Source organism: Varanus komodoensis, unplaced genomic scaffold, assembly GCF_004798865.1.
Source record: "Varanus komodoensis strain SLA01 unplaced genomic scaffold, ASM479886v1 scaffold16, whole genome shotgun sequence".
Classification (NCBI taxonomy): Eukaryota; Metazoa; Chordata; class Lepidosauria; order Squamata; family Varanidae; genus Varanus; species Varanus komodoensis.
This window is the reverse complement of record NW_025335468.1, coordinates 20082848-20107441: the sequence shown is the minus strand read 5'-3', so window position 1 is coordinate 20107441 and position 24594 is coordinate 20082848. Positions and strand designations below refer to the sequence as shown.

Here is a 24594-nt window from a genome sequence, read left to right as displayed (position 1 = left end):
AGGTTACAATCTTAACCATTCTGGTTCTCTAAAACATATATTGAGGATAAGAGAAACTCATGAATCCATCTTGCATTTCTACTGAGAACATTAAGCATCCTTCCAATTGAATGACAGCAACAAACTTCTATTTTGGACAGTAAAAAAAAAATTCTATACACTTCTAAGTCTAGAATAATGTAAACAATATGGCTTTATTATCATAATTAAGAGTCACCCTGCTCTCCTATTGCAGGGGTGGGTTGACTTCTATTAACATATTTTAAAGACCAGAAAACGCTGCATATTAAATTTACAATGCAAAAATTCACGCTCAGAAGCTCTTAGTTAAAGCTAAGTTAAACCAGACAAATTCTGTAACTATGCATTAACAAAAGTTATTTTAAGAACAAAAACTCCAAAACAAACCCCATAACCTAATTTCCTTCCACATAAGCTGCCCAGCCCCTTTATACTTTATGGGATGTTAAATGACAACATCCTTTGTCATGGCACCAAGTATTGATAACAACTTCTCCAGTGAGGTTTATGGGCTGCAACTTTGATACCTTATGATGACAAGTGAAGATTTTTATTTTGCTCATGGGTCTAGGCCTATTGGCGTCTGGTGGTTTTTACTGACTGCTGTTTCCATGCCTTTTATTGTTTTCAAATGTAGTTTTATGATAACCGTTGCAATTTTCTTAACTGTGCACTGTCTTGGAAGATTCGTGCTGAAAGGGTAGCTCACACACAAGTGCACAGTAGTAAATCTCATTGTATGCAGCAGGGCTTTTATGTCTGAGTGCATGCAAAGGATTGCACTACATATGAACAAGTAAACCTAACTAATTTCTGTTTCTGGAGAATAAAGGTGCTGTCTCTGAAGTGCCACAAGCCTGTTCGTTGCAATCCCCTTTTAAACTCTGCCTTTCGCACGGGCCTTTAATGAGACCCAACAAAGAATGCTTATTAATAATGTATTGGACCATGTTAGGGGGGCTTCTGTTCGATGCCATCTTTTTGTATTCGCTCCGTCTCCTTTAAAACCCAGAAACCCCGAGGCCGAAAAAGAGTCTGATCAAAATCCGGTTCGATTCTGACTCTTGATTCTTAATTGCTTTTGCTAAAGATATGATGACTCGGTACCTGTTCGGGGAGGGGAACAAACTGGGATGTCATTTTTCCTCGCCTGGCGGTCCCTGCTTCTCCCCGCCCTCCCACCGGCTGCAACAAGCCGGAATGGGCTCCACGGGGAGCCGGCCGGATCTCTCGGAAGCCCTCGGGAGGGCAGCGGGAGCTCCGTTCGCTCCTCGCGCTGTCGGTCTACAGCCCCGTCTCATGACTGACAGCTGTCTGCTGCTGGACCCGCCGCCACTCCTCCGGTGCCGCTCAGGACCCCGCGCTGCTCTTGCTCTCGCGGCTTTGACTCGCGCTTCCCGGCAGCCACTCTCGCCTTGGACGCGCGCAGACATGGCGGCGCCCTGAGAAGCACTGGGAGCTTCCGGCGCCCCACAGCCCGCCAGCGGCTGGCCATGAGGAGCTCCCTCGGCTTACGTTGCCCTCCTGCCATTGTTATTGCGCCGCCGACGCCGCGCCCTTTTCTCCCGGAGTCGAACACGCTTGGAGGGGGGCTGGTCGCCGTCCATGCACGAAGTTGCCCTCCGTTTAAGCCGCCCACTGGGGTAAGCGATCGCACGGGATAGTGAGGGAAGAGAAGGGAAAGTGTGCCAAGGGAAGGGGCGCAAAAGGGAGGGGAAGGGAAGGTGTGAAAGGAAAGGGGCGTACTGATGATGGGTTTTCCGCTTCCTTTCCTCGGCAACCCATTCATTGCTCCCGTTCCTGCTTGGGGCAGTGCGCGGGCGGGGGAGCCTGCCGTGCTTTCGCTGCCGAATTGCTTCATGCTGGGTTAGGATGTCAAGTAAACAAAAGAGAGCCTTTGCAGCAAGAAACAGCATCAGGGCTCAAAAGAGGGGCTGCGGGGCCCGGTCAGGGAGAGGGTCAGGTTCTGTGGAAAGGAAGCACCCCCTACGTTCCCCAAACCCGGCGCTACAGCTAAACTGGTGTTGCTTATTTCCTCTCAAAGCGTTGCTGAGTCAGGGTCTTAGGTTTGCGTGATGGCCCTTAACACGCAGGCGCGCATACTCACGAACACAACATTGCCCTCGCTGGAAAATCCGGATTAACTCTACTGCGCGGCTACCCTTATGGAGGGTTGCACTCTTCACGTTCCTCATACGGTGAAAGCGTGGTGGTATCCCGCTATTTTTGACGTTTTGGGGGCATTAAGTCAAAGAGCAAACGCTTTAATTACAAGGGAAAGGTGCGTATTTCGTGAGTTTATATTAAAAAGATGGTTCTTTGCCATATTGGCGGATGCATATTGCTATCCTATATGTATCTGCATGTTAGCCCCGCTGAGTTCAAGTCAGGGTGTGTTGAACCTCTGTCAGACCAAGGATCCAAACTCCTTTTTTCTCACCCAGCAGTGGACAACACTAAGGCTAAAAGGGCAGGACCAACCCCCCACCCCTTTCCTGCCAATATCCTAAGCCTTAGGGCAAGCTTTTCAACCTGGGGGCGGGGAGGAGGGACTTTAGAAAGCCTGGGAGGCTACCAAGAGACAGGTGGCCCTGGTGCAGAGGCAGGGACTCCTGTCAGGAGACCCCAGAGCACTAAATCTGGACTCAGATCAGAAGTTTGCAACCCTGCCTACCTGTTTCAGAGGATACGGTGGTCACTAGAGACCACTGGATCTTGTCTCAAAGTACCACAATTCCATACAATGTAACAGGATTTACTTTATTTAAGAATTCTGCATCTCCTCATTAGTATTCTTTGTTTTTACTTTGTAGAGTCGTAAACATTCAGGATTGTTTTATCTGTGTCTGTTTAGAAGTTTATTTATTGTTTTAGGTCAGAAGTGTGTTAGGAAAAACCTGTTGTAGAGACCCTTGAATGGTATATGGGGTCTGCACAAACAGATTTCAAATGTAGGTTCTTTATTTTTGAGCTATGTACTCCCCTCTGGTCATGTGTATGATAGTAGGCAGAGATAGGAGACATTGGTGCATGTTTCTAGGGCATTAAAGAGGTATGGCTATGGATTCTACCTGGTTTGATGATATAATCTGCTTTTGTTAGGCAGGGATGCAAAATTTAGATGATAGAAATGGAAAGACCTTTCCCCCGTGCTATGTTCTAGCCTGTCTTTCTCTATTTCATGCGCTGCCTTTCCAAAATGGGGTACTGCCAGGGCTTACACCTGCCTGGTGGAAATTATGGCCTCTGATAAGGGCAGCTTTCCCTCACTGGATTGCTGCTGTTGCAGTTACTCAGTGCTGAGGAAAATGCATTCAGCACAAACTTGTAGATATTTTTCTTATTACTACTACAACTACCTATCTGTTAATGTGATCCCCTCCATAGATACGGCTGTTGAAGCTGTACTCTTGAAGTTCTAACTCAAATTAAGCCAGGTTGCTTCCAGTGAAAGCCACTGGATAAAAAAGGAAGAGTAAAACTATGAGTAAACAAGCCAGCGTGTCCAGTGTGAGAACCAGTGTGGCCTGGAAGTTAAGAGTGTTGGACTGGTGATCTGGGAGATCTGGGTTCCAGCCCCCACTCAACCATGAATTTCATTGCATGACTTTGAACCAGTTACTACCTCTCAGCCTAACCTGTTTCTCAGGGTTATTGTGACAATAAAATGGACTGGGGAAGGTCTATGTAAGCTTCTTGGGTTCCTCACAAGAGGAAAAAAGGCAGGATGTAAATGCAATACAATATTGATAAACAAGAGGAAAAGCTGAGTTGAAAAGGCTAAAAATGGAGAAAAGAACTGTGTAGAAAAGAGAACTGGAGGGGAGAGAGGTATTTCTGTTTTATAGTATGACGTGTATAAAGTTTGCCAAGCAATTTTATCTTGCTGAAAAACTCAATACAAAGCTGTTTTTTAGGAAGAGAAACTTCTGAATGTCAGTAAGTGCTGAGTGGTTTCCAGACATTTCTCAAATGTGACTAGCAGGTTTGAAAGAGGCATTGTGGATATAGAACAACCAGGATTTGTTCATTATTCACACAAGCAGATAAAAGATAGCAAAAATAACAGAGCATTTCAGGTGGAAAACTGATCTAGCAGGTCTGTTTGTTTCTATAGTTGCAAAGAAGCGTGTTGCTATGTGTACCGTCAGATCTATTATGCAGCATGAAAAATAAAAAAGCCTACCTTTTGGGAACAGGTGCTAGATAGAGCTCTGTTGTAACAAATCTCTCTTATTTTGTGGATGGTAATGTATTAGATCACCTCCCAAATAGAAAGTTTTGTTTGATTTGGCCATGTCCTCAAACCATATTCCCCTAATCAATTTTAGACTAGGTTTCATGGAATGATTAGGGGGAAACTGATGTGAAAGCCTACCCTTAAATTCCCATGTGTTGTGATCAGGCTGTTTTCTCAATAATTCTGTATTTACTTGTAGTTAAATTTCATTTAAACAGCCAGATCTACTTATAAATTAGATAGTTACAAGGCTTTAGGGGCCAAGCTCTTATGCATCTTTTCAGCTTTGTCCTTTGCTCATTGAAGTACTGTAGAACTGAACTCTGTCGGAATGCCTTTCTTACAGACTTCCTGCTCCTGTTTGGTTTGGAATTACCATTCCAACGCATTGTTTTGCTGGCTTTCTGCCTTTTTCCTGTAAAGTGAAGGCTTGTTCCAAGGAGATTAAGTAAAAAGTAAGTGTCTGTTACAATTCATTTATATAGCAAAGTGGAAAAGAAGATAACTGGGTAACCGATTTCAGAGGTATTTTTCTACCATTCAGGATCTCACACTAGGAGTAAGAATTGTCTACTTTGGATAGATAACAAGGTAATAATTAAGGTAATAGTTACCTTATTTAAAAAATAAAAAAATCTGACTAGTGCAAGAGATTGGGTTTTTTTTGGAACATTATTCATATGCTTCCTTGAATTTTTGTTTTGCTCTCAGCTATGAAGTTCTATTTCAGTATGAATAAGTGTTGTTTCCCAGTATAGTTCTGAAAAAGAAGGCAGAGTTAATGAAAAGAAGAAATAAGATTTTGAGCTAGATTGTTCGTAACCTCTAGTGTTTGCATATACCTGTGGATTTTTAAGAGCTTAATTCAATAATTGGCCAAAGTTCCTTACCATAGCAAAAAGTTTTCTAGACAGGCTTCCCACCTGATCTGTTCAGAATCAGGGGCCCCTCTTCTGTGATAGCATCAGCTGCTCACTAGAGAGACTGGATTTGGAGACAAGTTCCTCAAAAGACAGTGCCTGGGTCACAGCCCAAACCTGGCGCAGGACTGTGGTAAAGCAGGCACATGAGTGATGTTTTTCTCTGCACCTGTAAAGGTAAGGTGTTATCGCTGAAGTTCTGTGTACATCTTCTTGATGTACTATGAGGCTAAGCCCTTTGGAATGCTCTGTATCTCTTCACAAGCATTCCTTCATCAGGGACATGAAAAGCTATGTATCTTGCAATTAGATAGCATTTAGGATTTGACCTGCTTTAACTCTAGGAGTGTAGAGTGGTGCAGCCTTGTGAGTCCAGCTCCCCAAATTAATTTGGCTGCAGATTTTTTCATTCATAAGTAGTGATGCGGCAAAAATGTGAAATTAGTCAGTTCATATGTTGAATCTAGTAGGTTCATAATTTTTGAAGGTACTGTGAGTGCTCACTTCTGTTCAACAAACTTTAATGTTTCTGGAATTCAATAAGAGATTCAGTGTTTATTAAATCATATTTTCTGTGTCTTCCTGGTCTCCTTGACAGTAACATGTCAAGTCCTGCAATGAACAGGCTTTATATTGCTGTAGCAAAAGGACATTGCGCTTCAGTGGCCTCTGCCTGTTGCTTCATGTTGCGCTGTAAAAAGACAAAAATAAGCACTTGTGATAACAGCCCATCAGAGAAGGAATACAGTGTGGTACATGATCTGAGAACTCATACTGTGTTCCCATGATGTGCTTTGTTGACATGCATGCACTGAAAGTCAAATTTTTTTTGCAGTGGTTTCCAGGAAGGAAGTCACATTGATTTATTGCAGGAAAACCAACAAAGATTCTTGTGGCACCTTAAAGACTAATAATGCCATTTCATCATAAGCTTTCATCAACTATAGCCCATTTCAGCAGATGAAGTGCTGAGGTTTTATTTATAAAGCATGGATGGAGGATATGAGGGCAGATGAAGACAATCGTATTATTAACAGTAGTCATTTGCAGTGCAGCTTTTACTGATTACAGGCATCCCAGCATTAGGTAAGCTGCTTAACACATATGGTGTGATAAAAAACAGTTATTTCAATTCAAGTGAATTGAATAACTTTCAAGTGAAAGAATTGAACTGGTTGATGAATTCTAACTCTCTCTTCATGCCTCCAATGAAGTAGATAAAACTTTGTCAAATATACAATGTTGGAATCAGAACTTAGTGAGCAAATTAGAAATTATGACAGTGTCTGTTAATCTATTACCATAACATGGGCCGTGGAGGAGCAATAGAGCACTCTGCCCCTCCCTTGGCAGTCCTTCTGTGGGTGGGAAGCAGGCTAATAGAAAAGCAGGTTGCAGACCAGAGAGTTGCAAGCTAATAGAGAAGACATGGAGTGGTCCCTGCCAATTCTGTTGGCTCTCTTGGTTTCTGTGGTTGGATACCTGGTGATGGTGGGGCTTTATCACTCTTCTGATCTTCTTCAAAGAAGGACCTCAGACCTGGATCTTAGGGGACAAGCAGATGTATAAGGAAGGAGATGCTCCTTCAGATACCTAGGCCCTAAACCATTTAGGCATTTATATGCCATTAACACCTTAATTTGGTCCATTTTGTCCCCCTTGCTATTTAACATCTACATGAAACCGCTGGGAGAGGTCATCAGGAGGTGTGGGCTGTGGAATCATCAATACGCTGATGATACCCAGCTCTATCTCTCATTTTCCACCAGCCCAGGTGAGGCAGTGGCTGTGCTGAACCGGTGCCTGGCCGAGGTAATGGGCTGGATGAGGGCCAATAAACTGAAGCTCAGTCCAGACAAGACGGAGGTCCTGTTGGTGGGCGGATCAGACCTCGGGATGGGGGACTTGGGCCTTGTCCTAAATGGGGTTGCACTCCCTCTGAGGGACAGGGTTCGCAGCTTAGGAGTGCTCCTCGACCCTGAGCTGTCTTTGGAAGCTCAGGTGACGGCGGTGGCGAGGAGCGCCTTCCTTCAGCTTCGGCTGATACATCAGCTGCGTCCCTTCCTAGAGCATGACTGCCTGGCGACAGTGACACACGCGCTGGTAACTTCCCGATTAGATTTCTGTAATGCGCTCTACGTGGGGCTACCCTTGAAGACGGTCCGGATACTTCAGTTGGTGCAGAATAGAGCTGCCAGGCTGCTGACGGGGACTGGGCATTGTTCTCATATAACCCCAGTTCTCTGTCAGCTCCACTGGCTCCCAGTTGAAGTCTGGGCCCAATTCAAGGTGTTGGTTATGACCTATAAAGCCCTAAACGGCTTGGAACCTGGTTATCTAAAGGAACGCTTGCACCCATATATGCCCTCCCGTCCCTTGAGGTCAGCAGCAGATGCCCTCCTCCGGGAACCCTCTGTGAATGAGATTAGGTGGGTGAGCACCCGGAGGAGAGCTTTCTCTGCGGTGGCGACCCATCTATGGAATGCGCTCCCCAGAGAGGTCCGCCTGGCGCCGTCATTATTTGTTTTTCGGCGCCAGGCTAAGACCTTTTTATTTAAACTTATTTTAACTGTTAATTATTTATTAACTAGGGGTTTTTGTTTGTTTGTTTGTTTTGAGCCGAGAATGCACTGGGGGGTGTTGTTTATTGTATAATTTTAGTATTTATTTTATTACTTTTGTATTTATTTATGTGTTGTGAGCTGCCCTGAGGCTTTGTTGCGATGGGGCGGCATAGAAATGTTTTAAATAAAATAAATAAATAAACTTCAGTTAGTAGCCAGTGCAGATGATAGAAGACTGGTATTATGTGAGCATACCTACCAGTCCCCATCAAAAGCCTGGCTGCTCTGTTCTGGACCAACTGAAGTAGCTGGACTGTCTTCAAGGGCAGCCCCATGTAGAGCACATTACAGTAATCCAGTGGGGAGATTACCAGAGCATGGGTCACTGTTGCTAGGCTCCACTCATCCACATAAGGATGCAGTTGATGGACCAGTCAAAGCTGGTGGAAAGTGCTCCTCGCCACAGTAGTCAGCTGGGACTCCAAGCATAACTCTGGGTTGAGGAGCACTTAGCTGCTCCTTAGCTACTGTCTTCATGGGAGCTGGAGGGAACTGAATTTTCCCAGCAAAAAAAAGATAGTTCCTTGATGTAATACAAACTGTTTCAGGGTGCCTTGGTCTTGAATGTACCCACTATCAATATGGTACTGTTGATATGGAATGTATCCATATCACCAAAGCTAACCACAGTTTTGGACTTGGGATGTGTGGCTATGACAGCTTTTCATAAGTAACATCTCCACACTATGTGCCACTAGACTGCTGGGGATGACCGTCTTCCTGGCCCACATAGGGATATGCAGCAGGCTTTATGGGGAGTAATGGTGCATTCCTTCCTTTGTCTTGGGAAGGCTGCTCATTTACATGGATGAGATTTTGTTACCCATGACAGTCAGCTATGTAGTTCAAAATAAGGCTTGTACAATAGTAAACAGCCCAGATGAATATTCCTGTAGAACGGAAATGGGCACTGGTTACAGGTTTGTCCAGTTTAACTGTTCACTCAATAGCCAGCATCATGGTTTCATTCAGCTGCCTCAAAAAGAGCAGAAAGCATGCTCAAGACTGGCCAATTCTCATTTGCTGCTCTGAAGAATTAGTATTTTAAAATTATTTTATAGCAAGAGTTATATCATGGGAAGTGTTTCTTTTCCTCCTTTCCAGCGGGCATCTTAGTGATTTAGATGCTCCCTTTCTGAGCTAGCTAAACAGGCAATTAGTTGACTTTGTATATCCCAGATGGTTTCTACCAAGTTGGATTTTATTTTCTAGCCTGTGTCAGTGGTGAGAAGCAGCATCACATTCACGTCAGTATTTTATGGAAAGGCAAAGGGCAGATTTACACATTCATGAATATCGTTCAGTCTTATCATTCCGTGGCTTGCAGATGAATGTGTAACTTGCCTCCAATGAAAGGTATTTATTTATTTAAGAAATCTCTTTCAGGCCCAAGCCTCCCCAGGCAGCTTATGCAAAAAAAATTCCATACAAGAAAATAATGCAAGTATGATAAAGCAGTTGAAGTCAATTAAACCAAGAAACATCAGCAGCAAAACATCTAACCTGGATGTGAATGAAATCTAAGGCCAAACCCTATGCAAGTTTAGGTAGAAGAAAGGTGAATTCCCAGCATTCTCTAGCCAGCATTGCTGTCAAATAAAATGAAATAGCTAGCTAGAGTATGCTGGAAATTGTAAGCCTTTGTTTTGCCCAAACTTGGGTAGGATTGTGCCTTAAAACACCATTACAGCTAAAAACCCAGAACATTCCACTGAACATACTGAGGAAAAAGCCAGGGAAAAGGCTTCAGGATGCTCCTGAAATCTAACATTGCTGGGGTTTGAAGGGCCTTTGGGGCCACGGTAGAAAAGGCCCGCTCATTTGTACTTGTCCATATCGCTGCTGGTAGAGATCTGCCTCTTGCTGATTTTAAGGTGTGGGCAGGCTGATACAGGTGAATGGGGTGATGTCAGCTTTTTCATTTTGCTTGACTTGGTTGGTTGTTGAAATATTCAAGTGAATTGAAGCAAAAATAGTAGCTTTATTTACAAACTAGCATTATCAAAGCTATTATTAAAATCTGAATGGAAAGCACTCTTCTGAAAAGAAAAAAAGTGAACCAAAACTATTTCCAGTGTCCTAAATTCATTATGAATTAGTTTATTATGTTTGGCTTACCTTTAGTAAACAAACTAAAAAGCCATCTTAATTTTTGCATGCTGTATGAATATCTCAAAAGCTTTTTCAGCAGCTGAAAGTATTTGAATAGAGAGGTTAAAATCAGTGAAGTTCACTTACACTTCATTTCTGTGCATGCTTACCTAGGATTAAACCCCATTAAACATAGTGGGGTTTACTTCAGAGAAAATAGCATAGGATTTCAGAGTTAATATGGTCCCACTGTTATGTTCAAGTCTCCCTTGGATGCAGTATCTTGTTGAAATACTTGTGTGGGAGTTAATTTTTGCTGTAGTTTTGTTTCACAGAAGATATTTTACCCTGGCCATGTTTCAGACAAACTCTTACAAGCTTTGCCTCACAGAGGAACTCCTGGTTCGTGGCTTTCTGCCCACCTTCTTGAATTGAACATCACAATCACGATGTTTATTTAAAAGGTATTAAAACAAAATGTTGAGAAGTGACACCATTGTATCATGTTGCAAAATTCAAAGCATTCCCCAGCCAGCTAGGAGTTGTAGGATTTTTTCTAAATTAGTGATTGCACACTAATTAAATGGATGGGTCCACACCATTATACTTAATGTGACTTGATGCCAGAGCTATTCCTTTTTAAATATTTCACATGCTCAGGATTCCAACTATATTATTTAATTCCAGTGTTTCTTAATCAATGTGTCTAACTTCCCAGCATTTCACTCCTTCAAAACTGCAAAGAGGAGACAAATTCTAATCTGCTTTATTGTGCTAACATAACTGCACTAACTGAAGACTTTTGTAGTATAAACTGTTTAGCATAAAATTTGGCCACAGTAAAAGGACTGCTTGGATCAACTTAAAATCTTCCTTAATATCCCTCAATCCCAAAAGCCGAGAATGTCCCAGGACCCAAATATGTCTGGTAGAAGTGAAGGAAAACCAGACAATTCAGAGGATAACCAGCAGGACAGCTTGGAAAACCCAGAACAGTCTGTCAGAAAAAAGGTTCGACAAAATACGCCAAGTCCCACAAGGGGAAACACACCTGAGGGTAAGCAACATTATTTTTTCAAATAAAATATTTTCCTCCTTCAAAAGTAAAATTTTCCCTTTCTGTTCTGTACAAGTTCTGTTCTGTTCTCACTGCAGACATCTTCTGCACAAAAGAGTATGGGTTTGTATGTGTGTGTTTTGCTTTAATAAAATGCATTCTGTCTCCCTTTGAGACACTGCACTGTGCTCCAATAAACGTTGAGCAATTTAGCCATCAAACTGACATCCGGTGTTAAACTTGGATACACTTGCTTAAGCTATTTCCATTGGGCAGGGTCAAGTTGTGTTTCTCTGCCAGTGGGAGGGAAGCTGTTGGTGCGATGGATTTCCTCTCCCCTCCCACACATCCCCAAATCTGAAGGGTTGGAGAACCCTCCAGGGCAGATTTGACGGAGACCATGGAGATGGGGCTGCAGGGGGAAAAAAGATGATGGAGAGCATTGTATGCATGGAAGACACATTGTACAAGCAGTCATCTGTTCATGAGCCTGCTGGATCCAAACCATTAAATGGACATCCAGTATTAAATTTATGCACTTGCTTTGTGTATGTATAAAAGTCCAATCTCCACATTTTTCTTTCAAGTCTTTAGAATCTGGAATTAAGTATAGGTTCATCCTGCTTTGTCTTTCTGTATAGTCTCTTCCTAAAATAACTAACCTTTATTTATCATGGGTATTTCTGGTTGTTTGTCAAGGTTGTAATTTATTCAGCAGTAATATCTTCCTTCCAGTGGAAAGGCTTCATCTTTTAATTCAACTTATTTTGCCCTCTTCCAATAGCCTTTTTGGCATATTTGTCCATCTGGGAACCTTAACTTTATCATCTTGTGACCAAATCTGTTTTTCTTAGGAGTCTGCATGAACAATAGCATATTCCCCTCTCTTCAGCTCTGTATTTTGCAGGCATATCTTTCTTTGTACAGAACAATCTGCTGCCAGCCCACTTCTTTGTGCCACTCCAGACATGACGGTAGCTTGCAGCCACACAAGATGGTCACATGCTGACTGAACATGGAAAATTCTGATTGGACCCCACTGGATTTTTTTTACTAATTTGCAGTATTAGATATCTTGGGGTTTTTGAGGGCATTCCTGAAATTTAGTATACATTTATTTCAGTGTACACTTTTCTATTATATGTACAGAAGTGACTTTGTTGACAGTACATCATTATTAGGTCTTAGGAATAATTCATGTGAAACAGTTCTGTTTATATGCAGTGTGTTTGGTTCAGCTGTTTTCAATAATTCATATGTATGCACGCATAAGGTAGGATGGGGGGTAGAGTCTCCTTTTTGCCCCATGCTGCTTTACTCCCCCATTCTCTCCCTGTCTAGCTTCAGAACTAGAAGCGAGCACATGGGGAGAAGAGTGCTAGGAGCGAGTTCATTTGCCCCTTACCCTTGCACCCTCTTTCCTGTGAGGCTGACATTCGTACCTGCTTCTCCTTATGGCTGTTGCCTCACGTTTAGTTTAGGCTGTGGATGACCATTTAACAAAAATGTGTGCCTAATTGGCATCATGAAGAAATGTAAAGATATCCCAGACAAAGCTTTCAGTTATTCAGAAAATATAAAATATTCTCTGAATTTCAGTATGGAGTCTCCTGGTAGCTTACAATAACTTGGCAACCAGGGAACGTATAAATTTTGCTGCATTAATGCAGAAAGTGGTATTCCTGGATCTTTGGCTGAGTTTCCATGACTGGGGAAGGAACAAAAGCCATGGCTTCTTTTCACTACTTTGTGCTTTCCATAATTATGTGCACAAGGTACAGGTTGCCTTGTTGTTGGAACCCAACAAGGTTGGCAGAGGGGGTGGCTTTGAAACCATCCCACTTATACTAGGATTTCAACATGGTTTGCAAGCCTCGGGGATCAGACAACATGAGAACCTACACTTGACTTAGGTAATTGTGTAAATGAGGCAGTGTATAACCAGCATGTGTGGGGCAGGGAAACAAAACCACTGTGGCTTCATCTCCTTTCCTGATTGTGCAAGCCCAGCCTGTAAAACTGTTTCATGGATTGTGTCTGTTTTGCTTTTGAGTTAATAGATGGACTCCTGACTTGACCATTTTTAAATGGATAGAACTTTTTTTCTAACGTATATTTCATTATCTGACAGCTAGTCCTCCTCAGTTTGTGTCAGTGGAGGAACTGATGGAAACTGCAAAAGGTGTGACCAACATGGTATTAGCCCATGAAATCGTTGTCAATGGAGGCTTCCAGATTAAGCCAGCTGATTTACCAGAAAACAGGTAAGAGGGTTACCTTTATTACAGGCAGAAAAACCAGTGTGATGCTGTAGCTAGGACCCGAAGCACAACTAATGGCTACAGCAGTGAGACTCTGGCAATTAACAACATTTCTATAAATCTTTACCATGGAATGGTGCCTAGTCAGATGTTTACTGAGAGAATGTCAGCATATGAACAGCAGAAGCAGATCTTGGACTTGCATGCACCATCTTTTAGTGTTTTTGCATAAATAGAAGAAATCTTCCAGATCCTGCAAACTGCACCCCCTCTGCCTTCCAATCTTCTGATACTGGTTTATAGGGCCATGGAGGTCAGCACCGAACAGTCCAGCTCAAACATTTGTATTCTTTGTGTAGTAAGAAAAGGGAATGTGCAAGCATTCGGATTGACTCGACAAGAGATATTTCATTATACATGTAACCCATAGATTTCCATCATACGCAGTCCAATTTTATGAAAGTTTACTTGGTGTTTGTTTACCATGGAACTTACTTCCTGGAAAGTGTGCTTATGATTATGTATTTAGCGAGCAATTATTTTCAGTAAAGACCAGCCGTGGAAAACAGGACTGAACACAAAATCCATATGAATTTGTATTTGTTTCTTTAGGGGCATTCCTTCAATGCCCTGACTTCTATGTAGGAAAAGCATTTACATCAGTGTACGCATACAATCCAGCTGTGATTTTTTTCCAGCCATCAGCAAAATGATGCTCCTCACTTCTCACAGATATGTAAAACTGGACACAAATTTTCCATTTCATTTGGCCCATGTCACAAGAATGGGAAAGGGGTAAACAGCTTCCTTGAGAAGCTTATTTATCCTTCATGGAAATAGTTCTGGGTGAGCTGTAATGTTCCAGCCACAGTCCCTTCCATCTCAGGTACATGAAGAGGAGAAAGACATTCACTGAGTTTCTGTGGCTGCCATCACTATCAATTTGGTCTTTGATCCTTGCACTAGAGTCTACCTTGCCTGTTGGTTTTGAGTTATGACACCCTCTTAGATTCTGCATGTGTGTAGTCCCCTGCCAAGCGTTTCTACATGCACTCTGATGCCGCCATCGCTACATGGTCAGCCATTTCATGTTCTCATTAAGTGCTAGTCAGATATTTTCCTCTGAGATCTCATAGGCTTTTTATACTTGGCATTGTATCAGAGTTACATTTCAGTTTTTGTCCCCCATTGTATTGCTTGCCAGCCTTGAAAAAAGAGTACGAGATATTGTCCACAAAGCTTTTTGGGATTGCTTGGAAACGCAGTTAAAAGAAGATCCGCCATCATATGACCATGCAATTAAACTTGTGGGAGAGATCAAAGAAGTAAGAGAGAATAATTTGTTTTCATCTACCAGTCTGACTACTTCATTGTCCATCCCTAATTCTGCATGATTTAAGAATAATTCTGACCAGTTACCATTTTATAAGAGGATTCATTCTGCTTCTCTGTGGCTTCTAAGTTCCTTGGGTGAAGGACTTTGTCGCAAGCATTTTGAAAATCCAAGTATATCCTGCCTTCTAGATGAAATCATTTACATTGTTTATTAATGTAGAAAAAGGACCTTCTCTGTGGCAGCCCCACATTTATGGAAAAATTCCTTCACTGAAGTCTGCCTGGTAGCAGATCTGTCATCTGTTCAGTGCCAGGTTGAGGAACATCCTCAGTGACTCTTGTTGTTTTTCATTTTATGTCTGTAGCCAAAGCTCTTTGGGTGGTTTACAGCAAAGTATAAAAAACAAAAAATAGATACAGTACAATAGATAAAAACAAGAAAAGGACAATTAAAACGATCTGATCAGGTCACCTGGTTAAGTGTGTCAGGCCCCTGAATGACCAGGGAGGTCTTTAAAAGTCTCCACAAAGAGGGATGTCTTAACCTAGTGCTGAAAAGACAGTAAATTTGGCACCTGGTTAGCTGCAGTAGGGAGGTTATGCCAAAGATGGGGGAGCCACCACTGAAAAGGCCCTCCCCCTAGTTTCTGCTCTCTGGGCTGCTCCAGGGGTTGGTACCCAGAGGAAGGCCACAGAGTCTGAGCATAGTGTCCAGATAGATTGGCGTTGGGAGAGGTGCTCCAACAGGTATTGTGGTCCCAAACCATGCAGGGCTTGATAGGTGAAGACCAGCACCTTGAATTGAAACTGGAGGCGTACAGGGAGCCAGTGGAGGCGGACCAGAACTGGTCCTATATATTTGGACCCCTGGGTCCCAGTTAATAATCTGGCTGCCACATTCTGCGCCAGTTGCAGCTTCCAGAAAGGGTGCTTGATGACACGATGCGGCATTTGTATCAGCTGCTTTGGCAGGTCTGGTTGTACTGGAGTTGTTTTGGCTGTTGGATTGCTTTTTAAAAAAAAATGCACAATGAAAAATGTTGTGTTGTGAATTGTTGTGAACCACCCAGAGAACTTTGGCTGCGGGGTGGTATAAAAATGAATTGCAGAAACGATATCTTTTAAAAAATTCTAAAAGGATAATGTGTGTTCCCATGGCTGGACATCGGAGACAGAAAGGCATCTTTGTGTGTGACACAGAGAGAGATGGCTGGCTGCAGCTGGAGACAGCCTGCAGGATGAGATCAGCTTTGGCCTGATTCATCAAGGAAATTTTTGGTAGACAAGATAGCCCAGTATCCTGTCTTCATCATTTATTATTTCATATGCAATGGACAACTTTTCTTTTTGGGACATGGACTGGGGACAGACAGCCTCTGAATCCTTTCTGCAAGTCTGGAACCAGACTGTTGTTTTGGTTGCAACAGACTAACAGAGCAGTGGAAATAATTCTGCTGCTCTCTCATTGTCATAAGCCTTGTCCCAAAGAGTTTAGAGATCAATCTGGCATGCCAGTTTTGTTTTTCAATAACCTTGCTTATGACTTGACACAAGTGAGAAGTTATGTTGCCCAAGTTATTTTGCCAACCTAACAAGCAAGAGCTTTCCTTCTGCTTCATTTGTAGCCACATTTACGCAGTACCTGCATGTTGCGGCTCCACTTGTAGTATGTGGTATTGGGAGGAGGAAATCCGCAAGGAGGATGGTACAGAGAGGAAAGGGGACATTCGACCTTTCCCTCTCCCACTGCTTTCCCCCTGCAGAGAATCATAGGTTCCAGATCCATCTGTATATTGAAAACAGACGCCTGAAATCTTTGTAGGGGAGAAAGTGGTAGGCGAGGGAGGGTTTTTACTAAACATCAGAGGTGACCACTTATCCCCCACAACAAGCCAAAAAGTTCCACTTTCTTTTTAACATAAATATTTACCTTGTTTCAAGCCACATTGTGTTCCCCTAAGTCTCCAGGGTACATATTTTCACTTTGAAGCAAAGCATGTGTTTCCTACATGCTTTGTGTTAGAGAGAAATTGCTGCATATTTGCCACCAGTATGCCACCAAAATTCAGCAGCAGGCGCAAAGGTGGGTGTGGAGCACACCCCTACTGTACAGAGAAGATGAAAATCTTGATTACAACCTGTAATAATTTGATCTTAATTTTATACACAAAATACCACTTTTAATAGTAATGTATTATTGCCATAAACATTGTTGATTCTGAAATACTGTGGAAAGGTATGGCAATTCAATACTGCTAGGAGCTAATAAAAGGAACTTTGCTTTCTTTCAGACTCTCTTGTCTTTTTTGCTTCCTGGACATACTAGATTAAGAAATCAGATTACTGACGCTTTAGACCTGGAGCTGATAAAGCAGGAAGCAGAGAATGGTGCCCTTGACATCGCAAAGCTGGCAGAATTCATTATTGGCATGATGGGGACTCTTTGTGCTCCAGCTAGAGATGAGGAAATTAAGAAGCTGAAAGATATTCATGAAATTGTTCCCATGTTCAGGTACTAGAAGGAAATGTGATGCTTCCTTTGGAGATGGCCTTCTTCAATGCAAGCTTTCTGGAATATTTTGAATATTTGACATGTAACACTAAATAGATTTTTCTGTGGGAAAGATATTTTATGCATTTATATCCCACCTTCCCTCATCCCAAAGAGGCCAGGGTGGCATGCATAGGTATATGTACAGCTGCTTGAAATGTTTAATGCCTTTTTGTTTGTTACAGAGCAATTTTCTCTGTGTTGGACTTGATGAAAATGGACATGGCTAATTTTGCAGTCAGCAGCATTAGACCACATTTAATGCAGCAGTCTGTTGAATATGAAAGGAAGAAGTTTCAGGAACTCTATGAAAAACAGCCAAGTATGAATTTTTGTTATCTCGCATTACTGAATGATCTGCTTCTGTTTCTAAAATACAAACTTACTAAGTTGTTTCAGTGGAAGATGCTCAGTTCTTCAGCTTTTAATTGAAGAAATTTGCTTGAGTAATTCCACTTGAATGGGGGAAGACCACTGAACGATATGGGACTGGCTTTGGATGAAAGGCACATAAGTTTGTCCTGTTAATCAAGCTAGATTCTTTAAAGTGTTTTCTTGCAGAGGACATTATTTATGTATTGTATTTTTTCCTGCAAGGAACCCAAGGCAACTTGCATGATCCTCCCCATCTTCTCTATTTTGTCTTCACAAGAACCTGCTACGTATGTTAGGCAGTGACTGGCCCAAAGTCATCAGTGAGCTTCATGACCAAGTGGAGACCAGAACCTGGATCTCCCAGGTCCCCATTCTGGCAGTCTAACTACTAAGCTGCACGGGTGTTTTCCAGTGGTAGGAATGTGAAGCAGTCTAATGAATGCAGTTTTGTTCCCTTTTGCATCACAGTGTTATGAGAAATGAATGGTGTTAATAAAATAGGCTATATCAAGCAATATACAAATTGTAGTATACCCCTCTATTTCAGTTGAATCATTTAAAAAGCCAAATGATTTTCTATCAGATGCAGACCAGAAAAGAAAGGGTTATAAGTAAAATACTAGGAGCTTCAGCCTACCTGCACTCTGTAAGATTACCTGCCAGTTCCCTTCTTTGGCTACCTGTCCTGTCAGAGATGAGGCTGGTACTGACTAGGGAGAGGGCTTTCATGGAATTTCCTCCCCGAGGAGTCCTGCTTTTAGACTACATGTGGGTGAGACACTCTCTATTCCCGTTCCTGATTGTATACTTTATTTGGGTGGTCTTTTCTTTCTTTTTCTTCCTGTATTGCTGTAAACCAATTGATTTAATTTTGAGTGACGAGCACTGCCAAAATATTTTCAATGAATATATATGAGTAGGAATGGATCATTGAGAAAATGGTCTGGTAAGTTTTCCCTCTCACTCTCCCTCAAATCAGATTCCTTAGATTTTGTCACTGAGTGGCTGCAGGAAGCTGCGGATGACCTGAGATCCAAAGTTACACCTGCCATTGATGATGGCACTGCATCCGCCAGCAGGGCTGCTGCACTGTGTCCCATCGCTGTGCAGAATCACGCCTATCTTAAACTTCTCAAGTGGGATCATCTTCGAAAGCCTTTTCCAGAGGTAACTGTTTGCTTCTCTGTGATCTTCATAATCTCTCGGTGATAAATACTTGGATTCATAAGATTTGAATTAAACATGCTGCAGATCGGCCTTGTTCTTAATCACCTGCCCGGTTGCCGCAGGGGCAAACGAGTCGCGTCCAAGCAAGCAAGTGGCTTGCCGCAGGAGCCGTGGAGTGCTCTGCCTTTCCTCCCGCAAAGTCCTTGTGTTGCTGAGCTGGGCAAGAAGGAGGGCATTTTGCCTCTTTCCCACGCAGCCCAGAAACCAAGTGGAGAGGCAGAGGATGCAAGGGGAGAATAGAATAGCAGTAGGGTTGGAAGGGGCCTGTGAGGCCACTGAGTCCAATCCCCTGCTTGGCTTCCTCATGTGGTCACCCATTCAGCTGCAGTCCCACAACTTTCCAGTTAGCAAAGGTGACCGGACGTTATATTTCTATGTATGGCTATCCAGGCAGCCCCGTCCGTCTTCTGGCAGCCCATTGCCACTCCCTGCTAGCTGTGGGGTTCATGTAAGCGCCCTCCCGTGCACCTAGCAACCAAGCGAGCTGGCAGCGGAAAGAAGAGCCCCTTTTCCTCCCGCCACCAGCCTGCACTTTCTTTGCAAGCAAAGCTCCTAGATGTCTAGCACAGAAACTGAGCAGCCTGGCAGTGGGCAGACGGAGTAGCCCATTCCTCTTTCACCAGCCTTCTGCATTGCTACTCTCCACCCTCCACCACTGCATCCAGCAGGGAAACCAAACTGCCAGCCTGCAAGGTGTTGCTTGCTCTCCCCCTCCACTGTTTCTGTGCTGGACACGCTTGAGACCGGGATGCTTCCCGCATATCCAGGGTAGAAACCCAAGGGGGCTGGCAGAGGAGGGAGCATTTTGTGCATCTGCTGTCAGCCTGCTGCATTTCTAGCCTGCACATTTTTTTTTTCTGGCTTGTCTTTTACTAACAGGGAATAGCCCAGGAGAAAAAGAGTGCCCTGGCTCACCATTCCCATCTCTTCTTATGCATAAAAAGGATAGTATAAAGAGTTCATGCTAGCAACATGGCTAATTTACAACACTGGTTCAGATCATTTGTTTAGTCAGTACTTTGGGCACCTCAATATGCTAATAGTTCACTGAAGACAGAAGTTGGTGGTGACCTTGCATGAATGAAAGTTCTGTGTTTGGAAAGAGCTGGGTCTAAGTCTAGAAAGACACAGATACTAATTCTCACTTGGCTGTGAAGATCATTGACTGACATAAGGCCAATCAGTGTTCTTAGGCTGATTGTGATCTCAGTTAAAAGCAGCACTAAACAGAAAGATCTTCAAAGTTCACCTACATGGCCATATAGATGGGAAATAGGAATGGAGTTCCAGTGTTTAGGGGCCACCACCAAGATGACCCTATCTCTTCTGAACATCAACCTAAGCCATCATAATGGGAAGCAGTGATGTGGATTTTCTAGAAAAGGCAGAACAGGACACTTCTCCAGAAAGTTTTCTGGATTTTTTTCTGGAAAATTTTCAAGTGGTCTGAACAATGCTATCTGATTTTTCATGTATATTTGACTCATTCTCACTCACTCACACATTTTCCCTAATAAGCACACAAAATATTTAATATTTAGTAAACTGCAAATGTACCTCATGTTAATTTTATGCATAATATTAATATATCAAAAGTTTTCCCAATAGCTATAAAATATTTGAATTGAAATATTTAATTAGGGGGCATTATATTAACCAGACAATATAGTTTCAGTGCTATATTCAAATATGCATTTAGAAGTGATTTTATTAGAATATTTGTAAATGTAAAGGCAATGACATATACTATAATTTTATTGTTAACTTTTTACTGTGATTTTATATGTAACTGGTATTATTGCTGTGTTTTAGTATTTTATTGTAGCTGCCGAAAAAATCCTTTTGGATTAGAGGGCAGCATACAAATTTAAAAAGAAATAAAGAATATCCCTAAAAGAACTGTTTTTAAGCTACGCACTCAAAGAGAAGTGTTATATTAAGAGTTTAATTTTCATTTGCTGAGTTAATGTTCAGCTTCACTGACTCTGCACTGGTTACTGGTTCCATTTCAGCTTGAGAACCATCTGATTCAGAACAGCATTCAGAGAGCTTTTTCTCTGAATGAATGGTATATAAAACCTTTAAATAAATATGTAAATAAATAGCTGGACATTCTGTTTCACCAAAGGAAGGTCTGGGCTTGTGGACACAGGCTGGGGAACTTGGGAAAAGGGGGCTGTTGCATTTATGTCTTGGTTGGGGGATCTCAAACAGAATGTTGGACTAGATGGGATCTTCATCTAACCCAGCAGGGATGGACCCTTAAGTCGCTAACTGAAGCAAAGAATAATCAGAGTCTTTTCTTTCATTTTGCTATTGAAGAATATTAGCAATTGAGGATAAATGTGCTTCATAGAAGTCTAGTTCGGAGCCAGCCAGCCAGGAGCCAATGGCATCGTGCACATGAAGGGATTGTCACAACTTAAGTTTTAGTGCACTCACGGGCAACTGAGCACTAGGATTTATTAATGCTTGCCTTAGAAGAATAACTTACAAAAGATCATATCCTACATTTAGCTCATCTAACATGATTGAGTATAATAAAACTGCCCAGACAACTGTGGATAAATGGAAGCATATGGCACAGAAAAACAATAGCATTAGAAAATTTTATGCCTGGCACTCAAGAAGGACCCCCAAAGCAGTTCTTTACATATAGTCAGCACTGTGTGGATGAAGGTAGTCTTGACCCTAAGTCATTTTGGGCTTAAAACTGTAAACGTCTAAACTATGTGGGGGTGGCTAACTAGCTGTTTTGGCTGTTTGACTGTCTTGGTACATGGCAAATGTCTTGATTTATGTGTGGGAAATTGCAACCTATACCAGGTACTATATATTTTTAAATCAAAACAAACAGCTGATTAAAAGCCTGAACATTTTGTCCACTGATATGTGTTCCCTGAGCCAAATGACCTACGTTTAGTGTAGATTTACAACCTCCAGGTTGGTGCAGGAATGAGATTTTATAACACTGTGAACCTGGCAGGGTTACATGGAACCTTGCTGACGTTTGTTTTTATGGCACACCATGTGAAAGTGTGCCTTGTTTTGAAATACATGTCACTGCTCAGGTAGAGTTCTGTGTCATGCATTTCCCCATTAAAGTTGCATAATTTGTATGTTTATAACAATCACCCTTTACTTCTTCCTCCCTCGGAAGAGGTCTCTTGCCCAGGGGCTGTTAATTGGCATCCAGTTATGAAGCAGATAGTGCTTGGTATTCCACCCCATTAAGCAGTGCTGATCATCAGGGCTGACAGCCAGTGGGATGTCTTTTCTGCAACTCCAGTTTTCTTAACAGGGTCTGTGAGAATAGAATTCCGTCAATGATTGTTCATCTCAACTCACTAACAGGCTTCCGGTCTTGAATACTTTAGTTATCTTCTAGATCAGGGGCAGCAACTTGTGGCTGTCCAGATGCTTTGGCCTACAATTCCCATCAGTCCAAGCAGGCGTAGTCAGCTGTGAGGGATAATGGGAATTGTAAGCCAAAACATTTAAAAGCCACAGGTTGTCCACCCTGGTTGTAGAGACTCAAAGTGAACAAGATTATAATGGGTTTCTGAAAGGTTACATGAAAGGATTTCAGATATCCTTCTTGCTTGTAAAAATGCCGCTGTATCAAGGAAACTTTCCCGTGTCAGTTCTTCCATGTTGCAAAGCTCACTTGGGCATCATTTTATACAGTCATAGAATCGTAGAATAGTAGAATTGGGTTAGAAGGTCATCAGGTCCAATCCCCTACTCAGTGCAGTTGCATCTTGAATGCCTCTAATGTGGGAGAGCCCGTAAGTCATTGGCTCCACTGTTGTACTGCTCTAAGAGGAATTTTTTTCCTGATATCTAGCCAGAATCTGGTTTCCGGTAACTTTGAACTTTAGTGGGATGGGAGGGACAGTTGACCTTTCCCCCTCTATGCACACATTTCAGACCACAGCCATTTATTCTGGGAAAACACCTATATTGTAATTTTTGCTATTCTTACATATACCTGGCCTGCTTTTGAAATTTGCTGTGAATCCTGGCCCTCTCCATCCCTCCTCTTATAATAGTCTCTCTAGCTTTTGGTGGAGTGGCTTCCCATGAGCACTGGGGATTTTCTTTTCCCTACACCTTTGGAACAAACCTTAGCCATGTCATGAAGAAACCATTTTGATCTGCATGGCAAACTGCTGCAGGCAAGCAGCTTGCCAAGTGCTGGGCCCAGTTTGCAGCTGTTTCTGTATTGTGATTTTTTGGTGTCCTGGCCCATTGTAGAAACCTGGTTCTGTATTGTTTGGAAACAGCTGTTCAGAACCTTGTAATCCAACTTGGTATTGAAAAGGCTCACAGCTACAATGGTATTTCAGAATTAAGCCTTCTGCAGCTACTCAAAATAAATGTGCTTGATTTTTGCTGTGTGGTATCATCATCTAAATATTACAGCATCTTGCCGTTTGCCCAGCATCCTGAACATACTTTCCTTTGTTGTGCTGCGATATTTTCTTTTGGCAGACTGTGTTAATGGACCAGAGCCGTTTTCAGGAAATGCAGTTGGAACTGGACCAGCTTGTCTTAACGGGCGCTATTCTTCTGGTAACCTTCAACGCTGCAGGCACAGCTCTTTCAGGTTTGCCAGGCTTTACTGGCAAGCTCAAAATGGTTATCCAGGTACTACTGACAGGGCTACACCTTCCGTGAGTATCGTGCAGCATTTGGCTCTTTTACGGTGTCATTCAGAATGGTATTGGTGTTTGTTCTTCTGAACTCAGGCCTACTTGGAGAAAGACCCATGCGTTCTCTTTTAAAAACCACGAGGAGCACTATTTCCCATAAGCTGCTTGCTGGACACTTCAGTCTGGGAGCAGTCCACATGTGTATAAGAAGCACGTGGGGCAGACCTCCTTCGATAGCATATAGAGCTTGGGCAGGGAGGAACTCCTAACTAAATCTTGCCCCAGGAATGTGTGAGAGAGAAGGGTTTTAACTCGTTTGAACGTGTGGCATGTTAAAGTCGTAGCATGTGACTTTGTTTCCCCGAACCCAGATCAGCTTCTAGATATGTGTAGGAAATGGCTTCCCCCAACACACTCAGTTCTTTGTGAGCACAGATCCCTCACTGAAGCCATTTCATTCGCTCTGCGAGCTTTCTGAGGCTCATGTAGCTCATTCCTTTTTTGACTGATACAGGTTAGGCAATAGACTTGCTCCATGGACTCAACCCTGCCTGTGGAGGTGCAGGTGGCATCAGCTGCCATGATTTGAAGAGTCAGTAAAACACGCTTTGCCTGCACCCAGGTCAGAGTATTGCAATGTGCTTCATGTGTGACCGCCATTGAAAACCATTCGGCAAATGCAGCTGGGACAGAATTCGACAGCCAGAGTGCTTGTGGGATCTGCTGTCCATGCTACCCCATTAGGGTAGTACAAATTACATTTACTTTGGCCCTCCGTTAGTTTTCAGGCCCAATTCAAGGTGCTGTGTTTGGCCTTTAAAGCTCTAATTGGCTTGGGACCACACTATTTGAGGGACTGCCTATATGCGCCTGTCCAAGCTTTCTTTCAGCTTCGGCTGATCCATCAGCTGCGCCCCTACCTGGAGTACGACTGCCTGGCGACAGTGACACACGCGTTGGTGACTTCCCGACTTGACTTCTGCAACGCGCTCTACGTGGGGCTACCCTTGAAGACGGTCCGGATACTTCAATTGGTTCAGAATAGAGCTGCCAGGCTGTTGACGGGGACGGGGCGTTATGCTCATATGACTCCAGTCCTCCGTCAGCTTCACTGGCTTCCCATTGAAGTCCGGGCCCAATTCAAGGTGTTGGTGATCACTTATAAAGCCCTAAACAGCTTGGGTCCTGGCTACCTGAAGGAGCGCTTACGTCCATATATGCCCGCCCGCCCCCCTGA

General features: G+C 42.9%; 1 protein-coding gene across 8 annotated transcripts in view; it reads left to right on the top strand.

Annotated features, from left to right (window-relative positions):
- Positions 1-1414: 1414 nt before the first annotated feature.
- TCP11L1 (t-complex 11 like 1) overlaps positions 1415-24594 on the top strand; it is a 28805-nt gene continuing 5625 nt past the window's right edge. Inside the window, exons 1-10 of one of the 8 annotated variants that reach the window (XM_044425944.1) lie at positions 1415-1664; positions 4608-4716; positions 10260-10360; positions 10794-10953; positions 13085-13217; positions 14419-14539; positions 16841-17061; positions 17286-17422; positions 18455-18642; positions 23197-23378. In XM_044425944.1, coding sequence (XP_044281879.1) covers positions 10800-10953; positions 13085-13217; positions 14419-14539; positions 16841-17061; positions 17286-17422; positions 18455-18642; positions 23197-23378 — 1136 coding nt within the window. In that variant the 5' untranslated portion in view covers positions 1415-1664; positions 4608-4716; positions 10260-10360; positions 10794-10799. Of the gene's footprint in view, positions 1665-1753; positions 2303-4607; positions 4717-5528; positions 6268-10231; positions 10361-10793; positions 10954-13084; positions 13218-14418; positions 14540-16840; positions 17062-17285; positions 17423-18454; positions 18643-23196; positions 23379-24594 lie in introns of those variants that run through there. The other 7 variants (XM_044425942.1, XM_044425941.1, XM_044425940.1 and 4 more) reach the window with 7 other exon arrangements.